This window comes from Mustela nigripes, chromosome 13 (assembly GCF_022355385.1).
Source record: "Mustela nigripes isolate SB6536 chromosome 13, MUSNIG.SB6536, whole genome shotgun sequence".
Taxonomy (NCBI): Eukaryota; Metazoa; Chordata; class Mammalia; order Carnivora; family Mustelidae; genus Mustela; species Mustela nigripes.
In genome coordinates, this window is record NC_081569.1 from 130,907,338 (window position 1) to 130,923,751 (window position 16,414).

General features: G+C 57.3%; 1 protein-coding gene across 1 annotated transcript; it reads right to left on the reverse strand.

The window, feature by feature from the left end:
* Positions 1-556: 556 nt before the first annotated feature.
* VSX2 (visual system homeobox 2) lies at positions 557-16,204 on the reverse strand. The gene is made up of 5 exons (XM_059371334.1): positions 15,835-16,204; positions 14,457-14,541; positions 10,520-10,643; positions 2,460-2,640; positions 557-1,666 (listed from the first exon to the last, which is right to left on the reverse strand). The coding sequence occupies exons 1-5, from the start codon at positions 16,202-16,204 to the stop codon at positions 1,341-1,343; spliced, it is 1,086 nt and encodes a 361-aa protein (XP_059227317.1). The 3' UTR covers positions 557-1,340.
* Positions 16,205-16,414: the final 210 nt, after the last annotated feature.

The window sequence follows — 16,414 nt, forward strand, 5'->3', positions numbered from 1 at the left end:
CCCCAGTCCCCTATTCCTCCACGGTCACTGTGTCCGTCCTATTCTTACAGACAGACGCCACAGCACACACCTGGCAGGTGCGTGGACCTGTTGCTTAGAGTCTAATCCTGGCTCCTGCCTTGCTCTCCTTTGAGCCCTTTCTCGAACCCTTTTTGTGGCCACTCCTTGATGCCTGTAATAACTCCAGGTCCACTCCAGGCTTCACCTCCCAGGGATGGCCTGGATCAAGTCGAGCCAAGATTTGTGGCTTCCTGTGTGTTCATGTAATGGCTGGATCGGGTTGGACAGGCAGGACACATGCACCTCCCCAATGAACAGCAAGAAGCTCTAGAAGGGTGTCCTGCACAGCAAATCAGAGTCGTGGGCAGTATATGGCGGGGGGGGGGGCGGTCAGGATGCTTCAGAACGCAGGCCCAAAGGCTCTGGGTAAGAGTCTGGCCTCCCCAACAGTGCCCTGACCACAGCATTTTTGACAGGTGCCTGCTGTCTGCAGGGCACCGGCCCTGGACTCTACAGGTAGAGTGTCTGTGGTCTCATGCTGGGGAGAGCAGTGGGGCAGGCCGGGGGTCGGGGCGGGGTGGGTGGAGAGGGCAGGCAGGTTCACAAGGGTGACTACAGAGGACATGAGATGGAGGGGGGCTGAGGGGCTCAGGAGAACACCTTCCAAGTTTAACCTGGAATCTGGGCCCCATCAATGGGGTGGGGCAGAGGTTGAGCTTGGGCCTATGGGTATGTGTTTTGGGGGGGTAATATCCACACTGCGGAGGCCCAGGCCCTCAGGAGGGAACAGGCCGAGGAGCACAGTTTTGCCAAAGCCTGGGGGAGCTCAGGGCACTGGTACTAGAATGCAGGTCCTCAGTCCCTGGTACTGTTGCGGCAGGTAATGAGTTGGCAGCAGTGGGCTTTGGGCCTGGGCAGAGCAGAATCCACAGGGGGTATAGGGCTAGGGAGCGGGGCTGGGGGGCCTCTTTCAAGCAAGAGAACAGAGTGAGGGGTGGATCTGGACACTGAGAGTCACCAAGGGGTTGAGTGAAAGTGGCTTGAGGAGATGGTTTGGGGCAGCAAGAAGGCTTCTGAGGCAGGGATGTTGGGATGAGAAGGAAGATGCCAGAGAGGTCAAGACTAGATAGGGGGTGTCTCAGCACGGCCCAAACCCTTGGCCAGAACTGAGTTGTGCCTGAAATCAGCCCCGGGGGGGGGGGGGGGGTCATGGGGGCCCCCGTGGGGCAGGAGGAGGGTGGCAGAGGCCAGGCCCAAGCCCTGCCTCAGAGAACACCTCCCAACACCACAGGCCCCGAGGAGAGCAGAGTCCTGGGGCTCGGGATCTGCGAGCCCTTGATCTAAGCCATGTCCTCCAGCTGCGGCGGACTCAGCTTCTCCGTGGGCCTGTCTTCGTCCATGGCCTCCTCCTCCTCGGGCTCCACGGCGTTCCGGGCCAGGCTGTCGGGCCCAGACACAGTCCCCAGCACTTTGGTGCTGTGCTCCTGAGCTCTGGCTCGGAGCGCGGCAATGCTGTTCTCTCTCAGTTCCTCCTGGGACATGGCCGCTGGAGGGTCGGGGCCCCGCTCCTCCGGCTCCATCTTGTCCAGTCTGGGCGGGGCCTGGCGCTCCACCTCGGGCTTCCTCCCCGACTCCGCGGCTGCCTCCAGCGACTTTTTGTGCATCCCTAAAAAGAATTGTTGGTATTCGGGTTTAGAAAAGCGCCTGGGAAAGCCATCTTGAACTGAAAACGGCAAAGATAGAGAGAGGCCAGAATTAAGGACGAGCAGAAAGCCTTACTTCACACACCGCAGTCACGCGAGTCCCAGGGGCCGGGGCCGGGGCGGGGGCAGCGGGAGGGTGGCCAGGGGCCGGGGCTGGCGCTGCAGACCAGCAGCTGGGCCCCCGGCCTGCCGAGGGCTTCTCCAAGTCAGGTCCCTGGGCACCTGGCCACCGCCTGCTCTGCCCCTTCCCAAGCGTAGCACGAGCGCCCCATCCCTCCCTCCTGGGATTCTAGATCATAGAAACCCAAGATAAGCTGGTGCCGCTGCCAGACATAGGCCCCGAGGGCAGGTAGGGGGAAGATGGCACGCGGAGAGATTTCAGGGGGAAGAAGTCCTTTGGGCAAAGCCAGAGTGGTGGCCAGAGGGTCCGAGGGGTCCCGCCAGCCCCCAAGAGAAGCTGTTTCATTCATCACAAGCCCACCTCTGGCCAAGTGAAGAGAAGGGTACAGACCCTGGGCCAACAGCCACACCCTTCTCACAGTACGAAGGAACCCAGGGGCCCAGGGCATAGACAGCTAGCCCCGGGCCCAGCATGCCCTGCCGAGCCTCCTGAGCGGATCTGCTCTGGAGTGCGTCTGTCTTGCTAGGTGGCCCGTTGTGGCCCGGTCTCCCTGCTCCAGAGCTATGTCCCCTCCTCCAGGGAGCCCGCTCTCCTCACCACAGGGGCAGGGCCCCAAGGAGGGTGCGGGCTCTTACCCAGCAGCCACGGGGCACAGGAGTCCATGATGCCGTCCTTGGCGGACTTGAGGATGGACTCTGGCAGGGGGATAGAGTGCCGCACCATGGCCCCGTAGAGGCCGTACTCCGCCATGACGCTGCTCCGGCCCCAGCACTTCTCCCGTTTCCTCCACTTGGCCCTGCGGTTCTGGAACCAGACCTGCAAGTGAGGATGAACAGGGCTAGGGGTGTGTTCTGAAGGGCACTGAGGCCAGGCCCTTACCCCGGCGGCCCCCTGTGCAGGTCCCCACTCCTTTGATTGCTGGGGCTGCATCCCCAGGACTGCTAGTTTCTCCAGCAGGGTGCCCTCGTTTAACTTTCCCCACTCCGTGGTACCCCCCTGGGGATTCTCTAGGCTCAGAATGCCTAGAAGGAGGTCACTCAGTCCTATAAGAACGTGATGGGTGAAATGGGTCCTTTCTTTCTTTTTCTTTTTTAAATCAAAGCAGTTCTAGGATGACAGGCAGAGGCCTCTGGGTCAAGCTCTTGAGATGGGCAGTTCCCAGCATGGTCCTCAGTTTGCTGCCGAGAAGCCCCAACCGGGGAGCTCTCTTGAAAGTGGTCGCACCTCCAGGTACAAACAGAATCCCGGTTTTGACTTGCAGAGGGACACATTCCTTCCAGGGGCTGGACTAGCCGTGCATCTTGTTTGGGTCTCCCTCTCCACCAGAACCCCAGGGGCCGAACCGGCCTTGAAGCCAGGCTGGTGTGGACTCGGGCATCAAAGGGCATGGCATCCAGGTAGCAGGAACCCTGGGGGACACCCCCAGGAGGCCCAAGTCAGCCTCCTTTCAAAGTCCTCCTTTCTAAGTGCCCTCCAAGCACCAGCTCCCCACAGTTCTGGACTTAACCCTGAATAATAATGCAGAGGAGCTGGGCAGCCATCCCTCAGGCAAGGAAGATAAAATTCTTCTGGTGTGCAGAGAAAGGGGCATGGGGACCTAGGAGGGTGCAGTGGGGGGCCCTGTACCCCTGCATGGGGACACCCTGGAGAATGTTTCTCTGGCCGCAAAGCTGGTGTAGGGCACGGGGGTACCCTGGAGGTGTCCGCAGAGCTCCAGCCCCGTGCTTGGAGCGGTCCCGCCATGCTTGGGGGAAGGGAGATTTCTCGGTCTCCCAAAGCAGCTTTCCTGAGACTTCCGGCAGCTGACAGGAGCCCCCAGCTCTGTCCCCCAGGCAGGTGAAAGGCCTTCGAGAAACCGGTGGGCTCTGGAAGGATCCCAGGCCCAACCAGCGGCCCCCTCCCGTCCGCTCCGGGCCCTGACCTCCGGAATGGCGAGACGCCCAAGGCGCCCCGGGAAGTAGGGAGATGAGGGGGAGAACAGAGGCGGGTTCGGGGAAAATCTATTAGTTTCCTCTGCGATTTCCATTCCCTCGCCTCGGCCGGGTCTCCCGCCCCCTTCCCTCCGGGCCCCTCCCCCGCCCCCGGAGGCGGAGGTTTCAGCTTTTGATGAAAAATTGCTCCAGCTCTATTCAGGAGGCGGCAAAAGAAGAGTCACCCCCAGGGGCAGCCCTGGGCTGATTGAAAAATAAGTTAATTTCTGTTTGAATCGATGGGCCTCAGGCACTGAAATATCACGGGAAATTAAAGCGGCTGCTCTCTCGGGAGCCGCGGCATTGACCCGCACTAATTAATGCTGGGGAGGCAGCGCGAGCCGCGCCGCGAGCCGCTCCCCCTCCCCGGGGGACCCCAAACACTTCTCATTTAACTAATTAGACGGGGAAAATTGGGTGTTAATTTGTTTAGGATTTTTCCCCCTCTTCCCCCCGCAGCTCCCTCTCCGGCCCCCACCCTGCGCGGGGGCGCGGGAAATGAATGCGGGGCTCGCCGGCAGATGGCTGCCCGGGTCACTCTGCAATCTTCTCCGACTTGATTGCTTGATTAGGTCGTTAGCACATTAAAAAAAAAAATTGCTTGCCGTCTGGCGCTGGCGTGATGAGTGGGACGCGCGGCAGCGCCTGGGTAATTTATCTTTTTATACGGCAAAGAATTTGATTTCAATCTGCAGATATATGGGGCGCCTTTGACACCTGTTTAACATCGCGCTGCTGACAGTTTAACCCTTTGCTGCCTCTGCTGCGGGGACGCCCGGGCGGGGGTTCGGATCCGCACGCCCCCGCCGTTCCCGCCGCTGCCGCTATGTGGCGCAGTGAGAGCCCCAGCGGCTCCAGGCAACCCCGAGCGTGCAACTGAGCGCGGCCGGACGCTTCCAGCAGGGGGCGCCCCGGCAGCCCAGCCTCGCCTCCCGAGGACCCTCAAAGAGTTCCGCGAGCGCAGACCGTCTCTGCCGGGCTGCGTTAAGACCCCGCGGTCCACGCACGCCTTTAAATGGACCGAAATGTGTGTATCCCTGTTTTGAAATGTCTCCGTTTGTAAATAACCAGGAACCCACAAAAACGGGAGAGACGCGCCCCAAGACTCCCCGGGCCTCGCCACCTCCGACAGAAAACGACCGCTCGGTCCACCCTGGGTGTGGCGCCGCCTGCAGCGGACTGCACCTTTGCCATCACCGGGTCTGGCACCTGCCGTTCCGGCTCAGGCCCACCTGGAGAGCTGCGAAGCCATTGTGCAGGGCCCTTTCCCTGGTCCGGGCCCAGACCGCCGCGGGGGACCCCTGCCAAGGAAAGGGTTTATGCAGTTTGAAAGCCACTAGATGGCTGCGCCTCGGGGACTACAGAGCAGAGACGATGAGCGATGCGGGCCCGGCCTAACTCGCCCATCGCCCGGGCGGGGCTCCGCGTTATGTTTAGATCCCTCCCCAGCGCCACCTGCCTGTCCCTTAGGCTCTCCAAACCCAGCGCCTGCGGTTTGTCTGGGACCTCTGCCCTGTCCCACCCCAGTGCGGATGCCTGGGAGGATCCGCTGTCCTGGCTTCGTCTGGATTCCGTGAGCGTTGGTGCTTGGGGCGGGGTGGGGGGGGTGCGGGGAGGGCAGAGCTCTCACATGGAAACATCTTTACTGGAACACTAAAGAACGGGGGTGCAGACTTGGGATTCAGATGCTCTCTGGGGTCTATAAACAGAACCATTTTCCTGGGTCTCCTAATTTGGGCACATGAATAACTGGTCTGGAGATCAGACTTTGCCCGCAGACATTCCCAGGGGAGCTGGTGCCAGCTGGTCGTTCAAACCAGGAGTCATGCGGACCCTCGGTTATGGGCTCTTGGAATGCTTGGCTCTCTGCAAAGACCAGATGCTGCTCCAATTTATGGAGGAGACCTGGACAGCCAAAACAATTTCTTTTTAGGACAGTTGGCAGGGAAGCTGTAGCTTGATGCCTTGGAGGGAAGTGGACAAGGGATTAGCATTAACCCTAGCACTCCTCATATCCGCTTTTCGCTTCTCTTCCTGGAAGCAACCAGCAGGTGCACAGAACTTGATGGTTACAAGAAGCACTGAAGCAGACAGTCCTGAACTGGATTCCCAGCTGCGAAACAAATTGCTGTGTGATCTTGGACAAGTTGTTTGTCTTCTCTCAGTATGTCTCTCCAAACATAAAATAATGTCTATTTTCCAGGGCTGTTTTGAGGATTAATACAATAAGTGAAAGTCCTAGAAAGTCCCTAGAACTTCCCTAGAAGGGTCCTAGAACCCACGCTTATCACATAGAAGGTTCAAAAAGTGCTACTTACTATTATTTCAGTGGAGGCAAAGAAAACCAAGGGGAGGTTAATCAACAGCATTACCTGTCCCTCTGGCCTCCTCGGCAGGCTCTTTAGCAAGGCTGGACTGACAAATAATAATAACTCCAGGAGAGGGGCAGAGGGATAGAACTAACCTTTAAGCTGTATGGTTTTAATACAGCTAGCCTCAGTTTCCCCTTTAGGTATCCCGAGGGCCAAACAGAGACCCCTGCTGCTATGAGCACATTTCTAATGTATCCCAGGCCCTTGAGGCTCAAATGCACGAGAACACCCAGGCAGTGCCCAAACCTCCCTGCAAACTGGCTGTGATCGGGAGCTGGAAGGCTGGAGATCCTTGCCCTGCCTCTCACTGTCTTGGTGATCGCTCAGTCTCTCACGCATTCCCTTTTCTGGCTGCCCACTTTCTAGAGGAGACTGCCCTCTCACGTGATAGTCGGGCCTGGAACTCCTGAGCAGAACCTGTGTCAAGGCCACAGGGAGGACCAGAGCTCTGCCTTACCCCTTAGGGTTCCCAGTGCCTGAGAAGGGGCTCAAAAGGGACAGCAGGCATCACCGGGTCTGGCACTCCCACGTGAGATCTTCCGGCTTGGGAACCCAGGGTCTGGGTTCCTGCATTTCCCCTCAGAGGTGTTGCCCTAGAAGCACTCAGATGCCTCTGGCGGTCCATAGCGGGTCTGACAGGAGCCTCCACAGCTGGCAGTGAGGGTCCCAAGAGATTGTGCCTCCAAGGACAGACAGGACCTGGAGAGGGGTACTTGTCAAACAGGTGCTCTCTCGCTACAGAGCACACTGGGAGCAGAGCCAGCAACCCTACCAGCAATTTCTCTCACGGTGTGGGTAGAACAGCTACAGTTGTGCCCACGAATGGCCTCTCTTGTCATCACACAGCTCCTGTCCTGTAAGCTCCCACCCTGGCATCTCCACAGGACACCATACCCCCGGCTCTTTCTCTCAAAGCTCTCCCAGGAGAACCTCTGTGGTCATCCCAGGATTGCCAGCCTCAAGAAGACATCTTGTAAGATGAATGCTCTTTGTACATTCTGGTCGCTCGCCTCCCCAGGCCCTGCTTTCGGAGCTTGCCTCCTACCACCAGGCCTGGCTCTGTCAGCCATGTGGCGGGTCCCATCGCATTCACCCAGCTTTCTTCCTCTCCTCCGGCTGGAAGCTGATTAATTTGAGCTCATTGCAGCAGTGATTTAATGACTCAACACTCCACATGCTCTCAGCATTCCTGACACGGTATTTCAGCGTCTCCCTTCCCGCCTCGGCTTCAGGCTCAGAGAAGCCGGGCCTTGCTGCAGCCTCTGACGTCCAGTAGGGGGCAGCTTTGCCCACATTTCCTGGCAGCCCAGGCAGCAGCCTTCCCTGCACACCTGACAGGTCATCTTGTCCCTCGTGCCGCGCTGTCCCCCCTCAACAAACTCCGCATCCTCCACTTATAGGAACACATATAAAACGCAGAAACTCCTTTCCAGAGTCTCTGACGCAGGATTTTTATGCCAGCTGTCCACAATCACTGGAGAGTTTTAAAGATACACAGATGTCAAGGACTCTACACCAAAGTAATGAGATCAGAATGGCTGGGCAGGGGGGCCCCACATGGGTTTTTCAAAAGCTGCCCTGTGATGCTATATCCTCTAACATCTGGAATAGAATCCCTTCCAACTTCGTTCCCTATCCTTGGGCCTGTATCCTTTTAAAAGAGGCCAACGTGAACAACACTAGTCCGAGGATCCAGGCCATGAGCTTAGGTACCAGAATTTGCCCACTCAAAAAATAATTTTTTTATGAGTGAGTTTGTGAGGTCTCTTCCTTTAGAACAATGCCTGGAACTCAGGAAGTATCTTTATGAAGGTTTGATACAGGTTCCCCCCGACCTCCAACCGTCTCTGCTCCCCCAGCTTCAAGTCAAAACACAGGCTTCAGATTCAAGAGGCGGGTGGTGAATGTGTGCGCTTTCGAGGCGGACCGCGTGTCCCCCACCACCTAGCTGTGTGGCCTTGGGCCAGGGGCTGTCCTTCTGCTTCCTTGGTCGTCTCCAGAACTAACTGAAGTCGGGCGAGCCCAGGGCACCTGCCGGGCATCACTCAGGATACATGACACGAGGCTTTATGGCACCTGCACCCAAGGCAGGGCTCACCGTCACCCCCATCTTATAGGTGAGGAATCAGGGGCTCTGCAGGGTGAAGTCCACTTGTCCACTCACTCAGTCCCAGGAATGGTGGAGCCAGGAGGTGTCTGGCTTTGAAACAGCGTCCCTAACCACTGTACCTCCTTGCCTCTCCTGTGGGTGTTGTGTTTTCAGAACACCTAGCACGTGGAAACTGCTCTGTAAGTGATAGCTGTGATCATCGCTGAAACATGTGGAGACTTTGCCCGGGCCACCTGGGCCAGGCTATGTGACAGCTCACATACACCTTCTGGAAGGCAGCATTTAGTTAAAGAACTCTGTGGTGCTCAAAGACTCTGAGAGATTCTCGGCTCTGTTTTCCTAGATCTAGAGTTCTCGCAGTCCCAGGGCAATCAACTGACTCCACAACCTAGCTCCTCCTTGCTGGCTCCTGTAGCTTCAGACACCACCCGACAGATGCCCGGCCCCCGCCCCCTGACAACTCAGAGAAGCCTGGCATCTGCCTACTGGGGCGTCTGTGGCAATGCAGTAACAGCTGAGCGAGAGCCTTCCCCAGAATCCTCCACGCGCCTCACCCACCGCCACCACGGCCACGGCCGAACAGATTTTCAGACAGCCCAATGCAAGCAGCAGCTGTTCCTTCCTACTGGTCAGTAGTGCCACTGGGAGGCCTACCAGCAGGAGACGTTCTCGGCCCTCCACCCCACCCTGGCCACTTGTAATAGCCAACTTTGTGCAAACGCAGGCCAGGTAGGGGTTACCATTACACATCGACTAGATTGGCGAGGGCTGACACACAGACACACAGGCTTGATTCAGAATGAACACCGGATTCAGAATCAACACCCCAGGCTTACCCCGCTGGAACCCAGTTGGGTAGGGGGCTGATGGATCCAGGCCACCACGGATAAGGCACCAAACAGATAATCTGCTTATGAATGATTGAGCTTATTGTTAGTGTCAATGTCTAAAACCACTGGCTAAAATTCCTAATAGATTTCCAGGGGAGAGGAAGACTCTTCTGGAAAAGTAGCTCATGTCTCATTTCCAGTTCTCTGGTTGTCCAGTGAGAGAACACAAAGCTACCTAGAACTTATGTGGTTTCCTTTCCCCCCAACACACATCCTACCTCCAAGGGCTTTTCTTTACTGGGAGGGGTTTCAGGAAGTCGGGATCCCTGCTCCCCCTCACTTTTCCCAGCCTTAGCTATGAACCGCTCTGGACCATTCTACTGATGAAAACAGCTTTCACTCAAGGGTGTGGTCCAGTTAAGACAAACCCAAATCTTCTGCAAATGTTCCTCCTACCCACTGTTCTAGGCCCTGCCTAGAAAATCATCAGACTTCATCTCCCAGAGAAACCATTAAGCAGATCCACCCTTGCCTAGCGAGGGAGGTTCTGGCCTTGGAAAGGTCTTGCTGCTGATGAAAGGGAGCCCTGTGGCCAGCACAGCTGAGAACATCCCAGTCTGGACCAGTGGTCGGTTATCTTGCAGAAGTCTCTAGGAGAGGGGTGCCTGATTGATTCAGAGGAACATGCGACTCTCGATCTGGGGTTTGTAAGTTCAAGCCCCATGTTGACTGTAGAGATTACTTAAAAATAAAATCTTCAAAAATAACTCTAGGAGAGGAGAAGGGCTTAATCAGCCACACTTGCAGGCAAGAGTCCCCAGCCACATCCCAGACCAGACCCAAGCAGGAGCTCAGGGCAAGGCCAGCTGTCTGATTGTGAGAGGAAGGAGTTTCAGGTGGATGGAGGTGGTGGGGTTGACAGAAAGGGAGGAGGTGACTTTTTCTTCATGGGTTGGGGGAGTGGAAGGAAGGGAAACAGAATGGGGTCAGGACTAGAAGCCACCTTCCCCTTCTACCCACCTCTGGCCTTGGAGCAGACATGTAGCTGTACCTAAGAGATACCTGACACCACAGAGTCCCCCCTTGAGGATCCATGAGGACCCATGATGACCCCGCCCCAGAACACCATGTCCCACCACAGGCCCCTTCACGGTCTGCCCGACCTGCTCCTCAGGAAGCCACAGTCTGGAACAGCAGGCCAGCCGCACCATCCAGGTCTCTCATGTCCCCTCCCTACCTCAACAACAGTGCCCACCTCACGTGATAGGTGTTCAGCAAGTACCTATCACCTTAACCGAACTGTTCTTCACAAGGACAAGCAGGGGGTTGGAGATGGGGTCACAGGTATCCAGGAGCCTGGGGTTGACAATACCTCAGGGAGTGTGGAGAGAGAAGGACCTGGGGCTCTGTTACCTGTATCCTGTCTTCTGGAAGCTCCGTTTTCATGGCCAGCATCTCCCGGGCATAGACATCTGGGTAGTGGGCCTCATTGAATGCCTTCTCCAGCTCCTCTAGCTGGTAGGAAGTAAAGATTGTCCTGAGGGGAGCAAAGCCAGACACTCAGGACCCAGAAACTAAAAGAGAGTGTTTCAGAGAGGACAGAATGACCCTCCCCTAGCCTCCTAGACAGACCCCCAAACCCAGGGCTGGCCCAGCACCATCAGACACAAACTCACACCCCCCCACACACACCACACTCACACTCACATATGTTCACACACACTCGTAGCTTAACACTCTAGGTTCTCCTTTATTCAAGTCTGAGGATCCACACTGTCCTTCTTGGGAGGACATTCTTTCAGCCTTCGGTGACACTTCATACTAGGGAATCTTTCTGGAAGCGATTTGGGGGAAAGCATGTTCAGACAGAAATTTTAGAAAGCTGTAGAAAGCCCTTCTTCTTCCTTCCAAGCACAGAGTGAGGGACTCACCAGATAAATAAATGCCTCAGGCCCTCTGGGACCTGCTTTCCCGTTTCCTCTGGAAGGCAGTAGTTGATCTTTTCAATGACACCCACGTTCAAAGTCCCACTGGAAGGTCAAAGGCAACCACAACCCTAGTGTTTGAACAGCTGAGACCCGAATCTCCCACCTCCTCACGCATCCCACTATTTTCTCCTCCTCACCTCCCCTTCCTCTGCCACAACTTGGAACTACTAGCTCCTCAGAGTTGCCCGCGGATGCCCCCCCACTTCCGGTGCTCATAAGACAAGGAGGCACCTTCCAACCGCCTTCCAACGCCCAGGCTCAGCCATTCGTGGGGGTGGGGGGGGCGTCCCATTCAGGAGGGTTCCATCCAGGTCACTGTGAGAGAACCTACCTACACAGCCCCCACTCTCCACAGAGCAGTCTACACTGACTTATTTGGGTCCTAACCTGTTTTAAGAATCTGGTAAACGCTACATCCTTTTGCCCTAGGACAACACCCAAATGAATATTCTCCAACACAAAATTTTACTTCTATTATCAGGATCTTCATAGACCTCCTTTCCCCCCATAAATCATACACACCCGCTGACAGGCACCAGTTCTTCTCTATTCAGACCTTAATTTCACCAGCTTCTAGGTGACCTTTATCCTGTACCCTTATCAAGTCAATGGGCAATATAGTCCTGATTCCACAAACCCAGATTGTAAAGATGGTACGTTCTTTGCCTGAGCCTCTGGGTTCTGACGCTGGGGACCAGCAGAGAGGGTTAGAATCCTTCACTGAAGCTCTCATTCTCACTCCCACCAAACACCAGGAAAAAGTCCCAGTGGAAGCCCCATTGGGTCCTTGTGCTGTTGTTGGCTTTAATGTCTTGAGGATAGATGCAGGGGATGTGTGAGGAAGAAAGATTCTGCCCTTTATAGAAAATGACTGGTTTGATTCTAAATTGTTTCTCCTATTCTCTTGGGAGGCGGGGAATGGAATGTTTATGTACACAGAAAGTGAATTCTTCAGAATTTTGAAGATCTGCTGGTTTCTATTTTGCTCTTGCCACTTACTGAAAGGCCCCGGAACAGATTGTCAGAATAAACAATCAAAGTCTTGAAGTCTTCTCAAAACTGGGGAAACCAAGGCACACAGGTGTTGTGGCTTGGCCAACGCCAAAGAAGGGAGGGGACGAGAGGTTATTTAGAATCATTCAAGTGCCTGCCTCCACTTGGGAGAGCCCTCATTGAAAAAACAAAAACAAAAACAAAAAACCAAATCTCGAATCCCCCAAACTTTCCCTCATTCCTGCCTCAGAGCTAATCTGCGTGTTGATGCTGGTGTGCTCTCCAGGGAGGCTTCTGCATCCCACAGATGTGATCCAAACCCTGCTCCCGGCTTAATGCAGAATCCCAGACTCTTCAGGTGCCTGCCGCATCCCGTCTGCAGAGATGCTGAGCTTTCCCGGTGCAGGGACGACCAGAATCCCAGAGACTCCCAAGGCGGCTGCTCCATCCCTATTCCCCCTCTCCAACCCTGACTAAGCCAGGCGTGTTTCATTACTAGACTCCAGAGGCTCTTACCTGAAACGCCCAAATGAGAGAAGCGCAGGAAAAAAATATTTTTAAAAAACTAATTAAAAGCTGCACCAGCCATCAGTAGCCATTCTGATCTCTCTAATAATCTGCGCTCTGCATACACCAGAAACCGCCTGAAACCGAGGGCAGGTGGTGGGTTGCGCTGTCTCACCCGGAACCCCCAAACATCTCCTCAGTGGGGAGAGTATCTGGGGAGGACGGAGTCAGGAGCCTTACGCAGAGATCTGGGGCTGTGGATCAGCCAGTCCAACAGCCCACACAAGGAGACGTCCTGGAGCAAAAAACTGTTCTTGTACCCAGGGAATACTTTCTCCTGGACTCTCCTTGCCTTGTGAACCCCTCTTCCCATTTCTGCACCGGCACAGAAGCCGTTCAGCCCCAGTGGCTCTGACCTATCCTTCCTCTATGGTCCCCGCCCCTGCCCTTGCTCAGGGGAAGCTGACACGATTACCCACCCTGGGATCAGGGAGAGATGGGGGGCAGAAAAGATGCTCTAATAAATATGTGTTGGATGAATGAATGTAAAAAAATGACCCAGGATCTAGGTTTCCGTTGAAAATAAAACAAAGCAAAACACAACAAAAATGTTGCCTGAAGAGAACGAATAAACGAGGTCACTGAGAAACCAAGTCAAAGTTCACCCTCATTCCAGCCCGACCCTACTGGGGCTTAGAGGACAGGAAGAGCCATTTCAAAAGGTGGGAACCAATAGTGGAGTTTCCAAGAGCTAGCTAAGCAAGAGGGGAATGCAGAAAAGTGCCCAGAGAAGGGGTGCAAAGAGGCTGGGAACAAATTGGGGAGAAGAGGATGGGGTGGGCGGTGGCCAGGAGAGCTCCCTAGGGGAGAAATGTCTCACCAGCCAGCAGGAGCCTTGTGCCTTGTGGACACACCACCTGGACTAGGGTGCAGGGAGAGATTTGGGGAAACAGATCTGGAGGGTGAGCACAGGGGAGGAGTCTGGAAGCAGCACTGGCAGAAAGTCAGACAGATTTTTGGAGCTCACTTCTTTATTTCCTTAAACCCCCCTCAGAAATTCCTACAAAGAACTAGCAGGTGCTTGGTGGAACCCGAAGGGAATGTGCGTCTGGGGTGGGGTGTTACTTTTCAGGATATTCCTTTAAGCACCTACTGAATTTTAAAGTTGTACCAGTAGTACCTCTTTGAAGATTCATTTAAAAAAATTCTCTCGTAGCCGGTACCCCCATGCAGCCCACTCGACTCCAGCAGATGCTGGTGGGGTCATCCAGTCCACACACCTTCCCTCCCCATTTTACAGAAAAGGAAACTGAGGCTCGCGGAGGGAAAGAGACCCTCTCAGGGTCACAAAAGAGCAGAAGCCTAACGAAAAATTCCCATCCGAGCGCATATATCACGCTCAAGGTGTTTGATCCGCTGGGAGCAGAAGGCCAAGGGTGTGGCTGAGCGGACAGGGAAGCCGGGAGCCGGGAGCCGGATGCGGGCCCGGGGACAGTGGGCAGAGGGGCCAGCTTGGGCGTGGGGTGGGAGCCACTCTGCCCCATCGAATCTGGGGGCCGCCTGCCTCTTTCTGGCTCCGGTTCGGCCTTGCTTTGGCCTTTCCTTTCTCCCGCAGAAGGAAAAAGCCCAGCGGGTGCCGCCTCCCCCGCGGCCACACACCATCCTCACCCGTTGTGGCTGGACGCCAGGGTCCCGGGCGGATATCCCCAAACAACCTTCGGTGTCCCCGGCCCTGGCGCAGCCTTGGACTTCTAACTTAGGAGTCGGTGAGAAGAGGGTTGGAACGACCAACCCCCCAAACAGGTTCTGGCAAGGGAGTAGGTGAGCCGAAGAGGTGACGGAAAGCGCCGCAGGGGCCTTACCTGTGTCGCCGCTTCTTCCGTTTCTTGGTCTGGTTTAAAGCCGATTTGGACATTTTTCGGTCGCTGGAGGAAACATCTTCAGAATCTGAAAAGCGGGCGGAGGCACATGCGGCAGAATGGGGGGCGCGCTCGGCAGCGCCCGGGGACGTCAGGCGCCCGAAGCCCGCGAGGGCCCCACCCCGGGCCGACTGCGGGAGCGGCCGGGACCTGCTCTGCCCGCCCGGGGAGCCCTCCGAGAGGTCGACTCCATCGCTTAGCCCCGGCCGGCTCTACCCACGCCGGCTCCCCAACCCGAAGATTTTGCACAGATTTCGTTGTAAGAGAGGCAAAGGCCCCAACGCGTTTGGGGCCGGGGCGGCGGTGGAGCGAGGCAGCCTCAGGGGCTCGCAGGGCCGGCGGGCGGGGATCCGGGCGCTGCGCCCTGCCCCGCGCCTGCAGCTCCGGCGCCCCGGGCTCCGAAAGTTGGCCCCGGGAGAGGAGCCGGGACTCAGGGAGCCGGGCGCGGGGAAGCGTGGGGTCTCCCCGGGCACCTTTTTCAGTGCCTGCGGAATGCGCCCCCGCTCGAGACTGGAGAAGCTGCGACGCGTTACTTCTCGTTGTCCCTCCAAATAAAAGTAAATAAATAAATACATAGATAACGAAAAATCGGGGGAACTGCCGAGCGCGAGCACGAGCCGGAGGCCGAGTGGGTGGGGACGCGCGGCCGGGAAAGCAGTCCGGGGTGTGCGCGGTGGGGTCGTCCCGGGGCCCCGCCTGGCACGGGCATCCGCTAGATTGTGGCATTTAGGTGGAATCGGATGGTGGCCGCTCCTGCCGCCGCAGAGGCCAGGGTGTCCAAGCTCGTGGGGTGAAAAATAAACCCCAGCTGACCCACATGGGCTTTGTGGAACGGAGAGAAGAGGAAGGAACAGCAACTTTGGATACCAGGGCTGGGCCGAAGCGGACACCCGCTTCCTGGGCGACCAGCTCACGGAATAGAATAGGTCCCCGGACCGCGGGTCCTCCGGGAGGCCGGGGTGCAGGGGAGCAGCTGAGCTGGGGGCCCCCAGCCCGCGCCACGAGCTCCGACACCCCAAGCTGGGTTTCCGGTGGGGCCCCCGCCGGGCGCCGCGGCAGAGCGGGGCCCTATGCGGGGACCGGAGAACTGCGCGGAGGCCGGAAACGCTGGGGCCGAAACCAGGCGGGAGCCCGGAGCATCCTCCCGGCGCCTGCCCCGGGCGCGCCGGCCCCAGGCTCGAGCTGCGACCCTTCGGCCTTGGCGCGAACTTTTGCTGGGGGAGAAGGCCTTGCGGTGCAAGCGAAAGCCGACGGCGTGGGGCTTCCGGCTCTCGCCCCCAGTCGGGCAGCCGGGCAGCCGGGCAGCCTCGCCCTCACCTACCCGAGCTGGCCGTCTGGCTGGTGTCCAACGGCCCCGACGCTCTTCCCAGCGGCTGCAAGTGGACGCTCTGCGGGTCGGACAGCACTTCCAGGAAGGTGGGCTGCGCGTAGAAGCCGGGGAGCCCCCCGGGCCCCAGTAGCCCCATGCCGCCCACTCCTGCGGGACTGAGCACCGAGCGCGCCGCCAGCAAGTGCCCGGGGGCCAGGCCGTCGAGGGCAGCCCGCGGGTGGGAGTTGGGGGGCTCCTTGTTCAAACCCAGGATCTCCTGAATGCCGAACCCCGTGCACCTGGCCGGGGCGCCCCCCGAGGTACTCTTGGCCACTGTCTCGGATTTGGGCTTGCTCAGCGCTTCCCCCGCTTTCCCCGTCATCTCCCGGCTCTTTGGAGGGGCTGAGGCCGCAGGTCTTTTGCTCCCCCCACCCCCCCGCCGGGCTCCCCGCTTCGCGAAGTTGGTCCCAGGTGCCCCCTCCGGTGTCTAATGCTCTGGAGCCCCAAGGAGATTCCCCTTTTATCCAACCAGGCGGCAGCCCAAGTGGGGTCAGAGCTGAGCAGCCAATCACCGGGGCCAGGAGCATTAGGA

Excerpts from the sequence above, each read along its gene's own strand:
- VSX2 (XM_059371334.1), bottom strand. The coding sequence starts at position 16,204 with ATGACGGGGAAAGCGGGGGAAGCGCTGAGCAAGCCCAAATCCGAGACA. Across the intron at positions 2,641-10,519 it reads TTCCAGAAGACAGGATACAG|GTCTGGTTCCAGAACCGCAG; the intron begins GTAACAGAGCCC and ends CCTCACTTGCAG. Across the intron at positions 1,667-2,459 it reads CTGTGCCCCGTGGCTGCTGG|GGATGCACAAAAAGTCGCTG; the intron begins GTAAGAGCCCGC and ends AATTCTTTTTAG.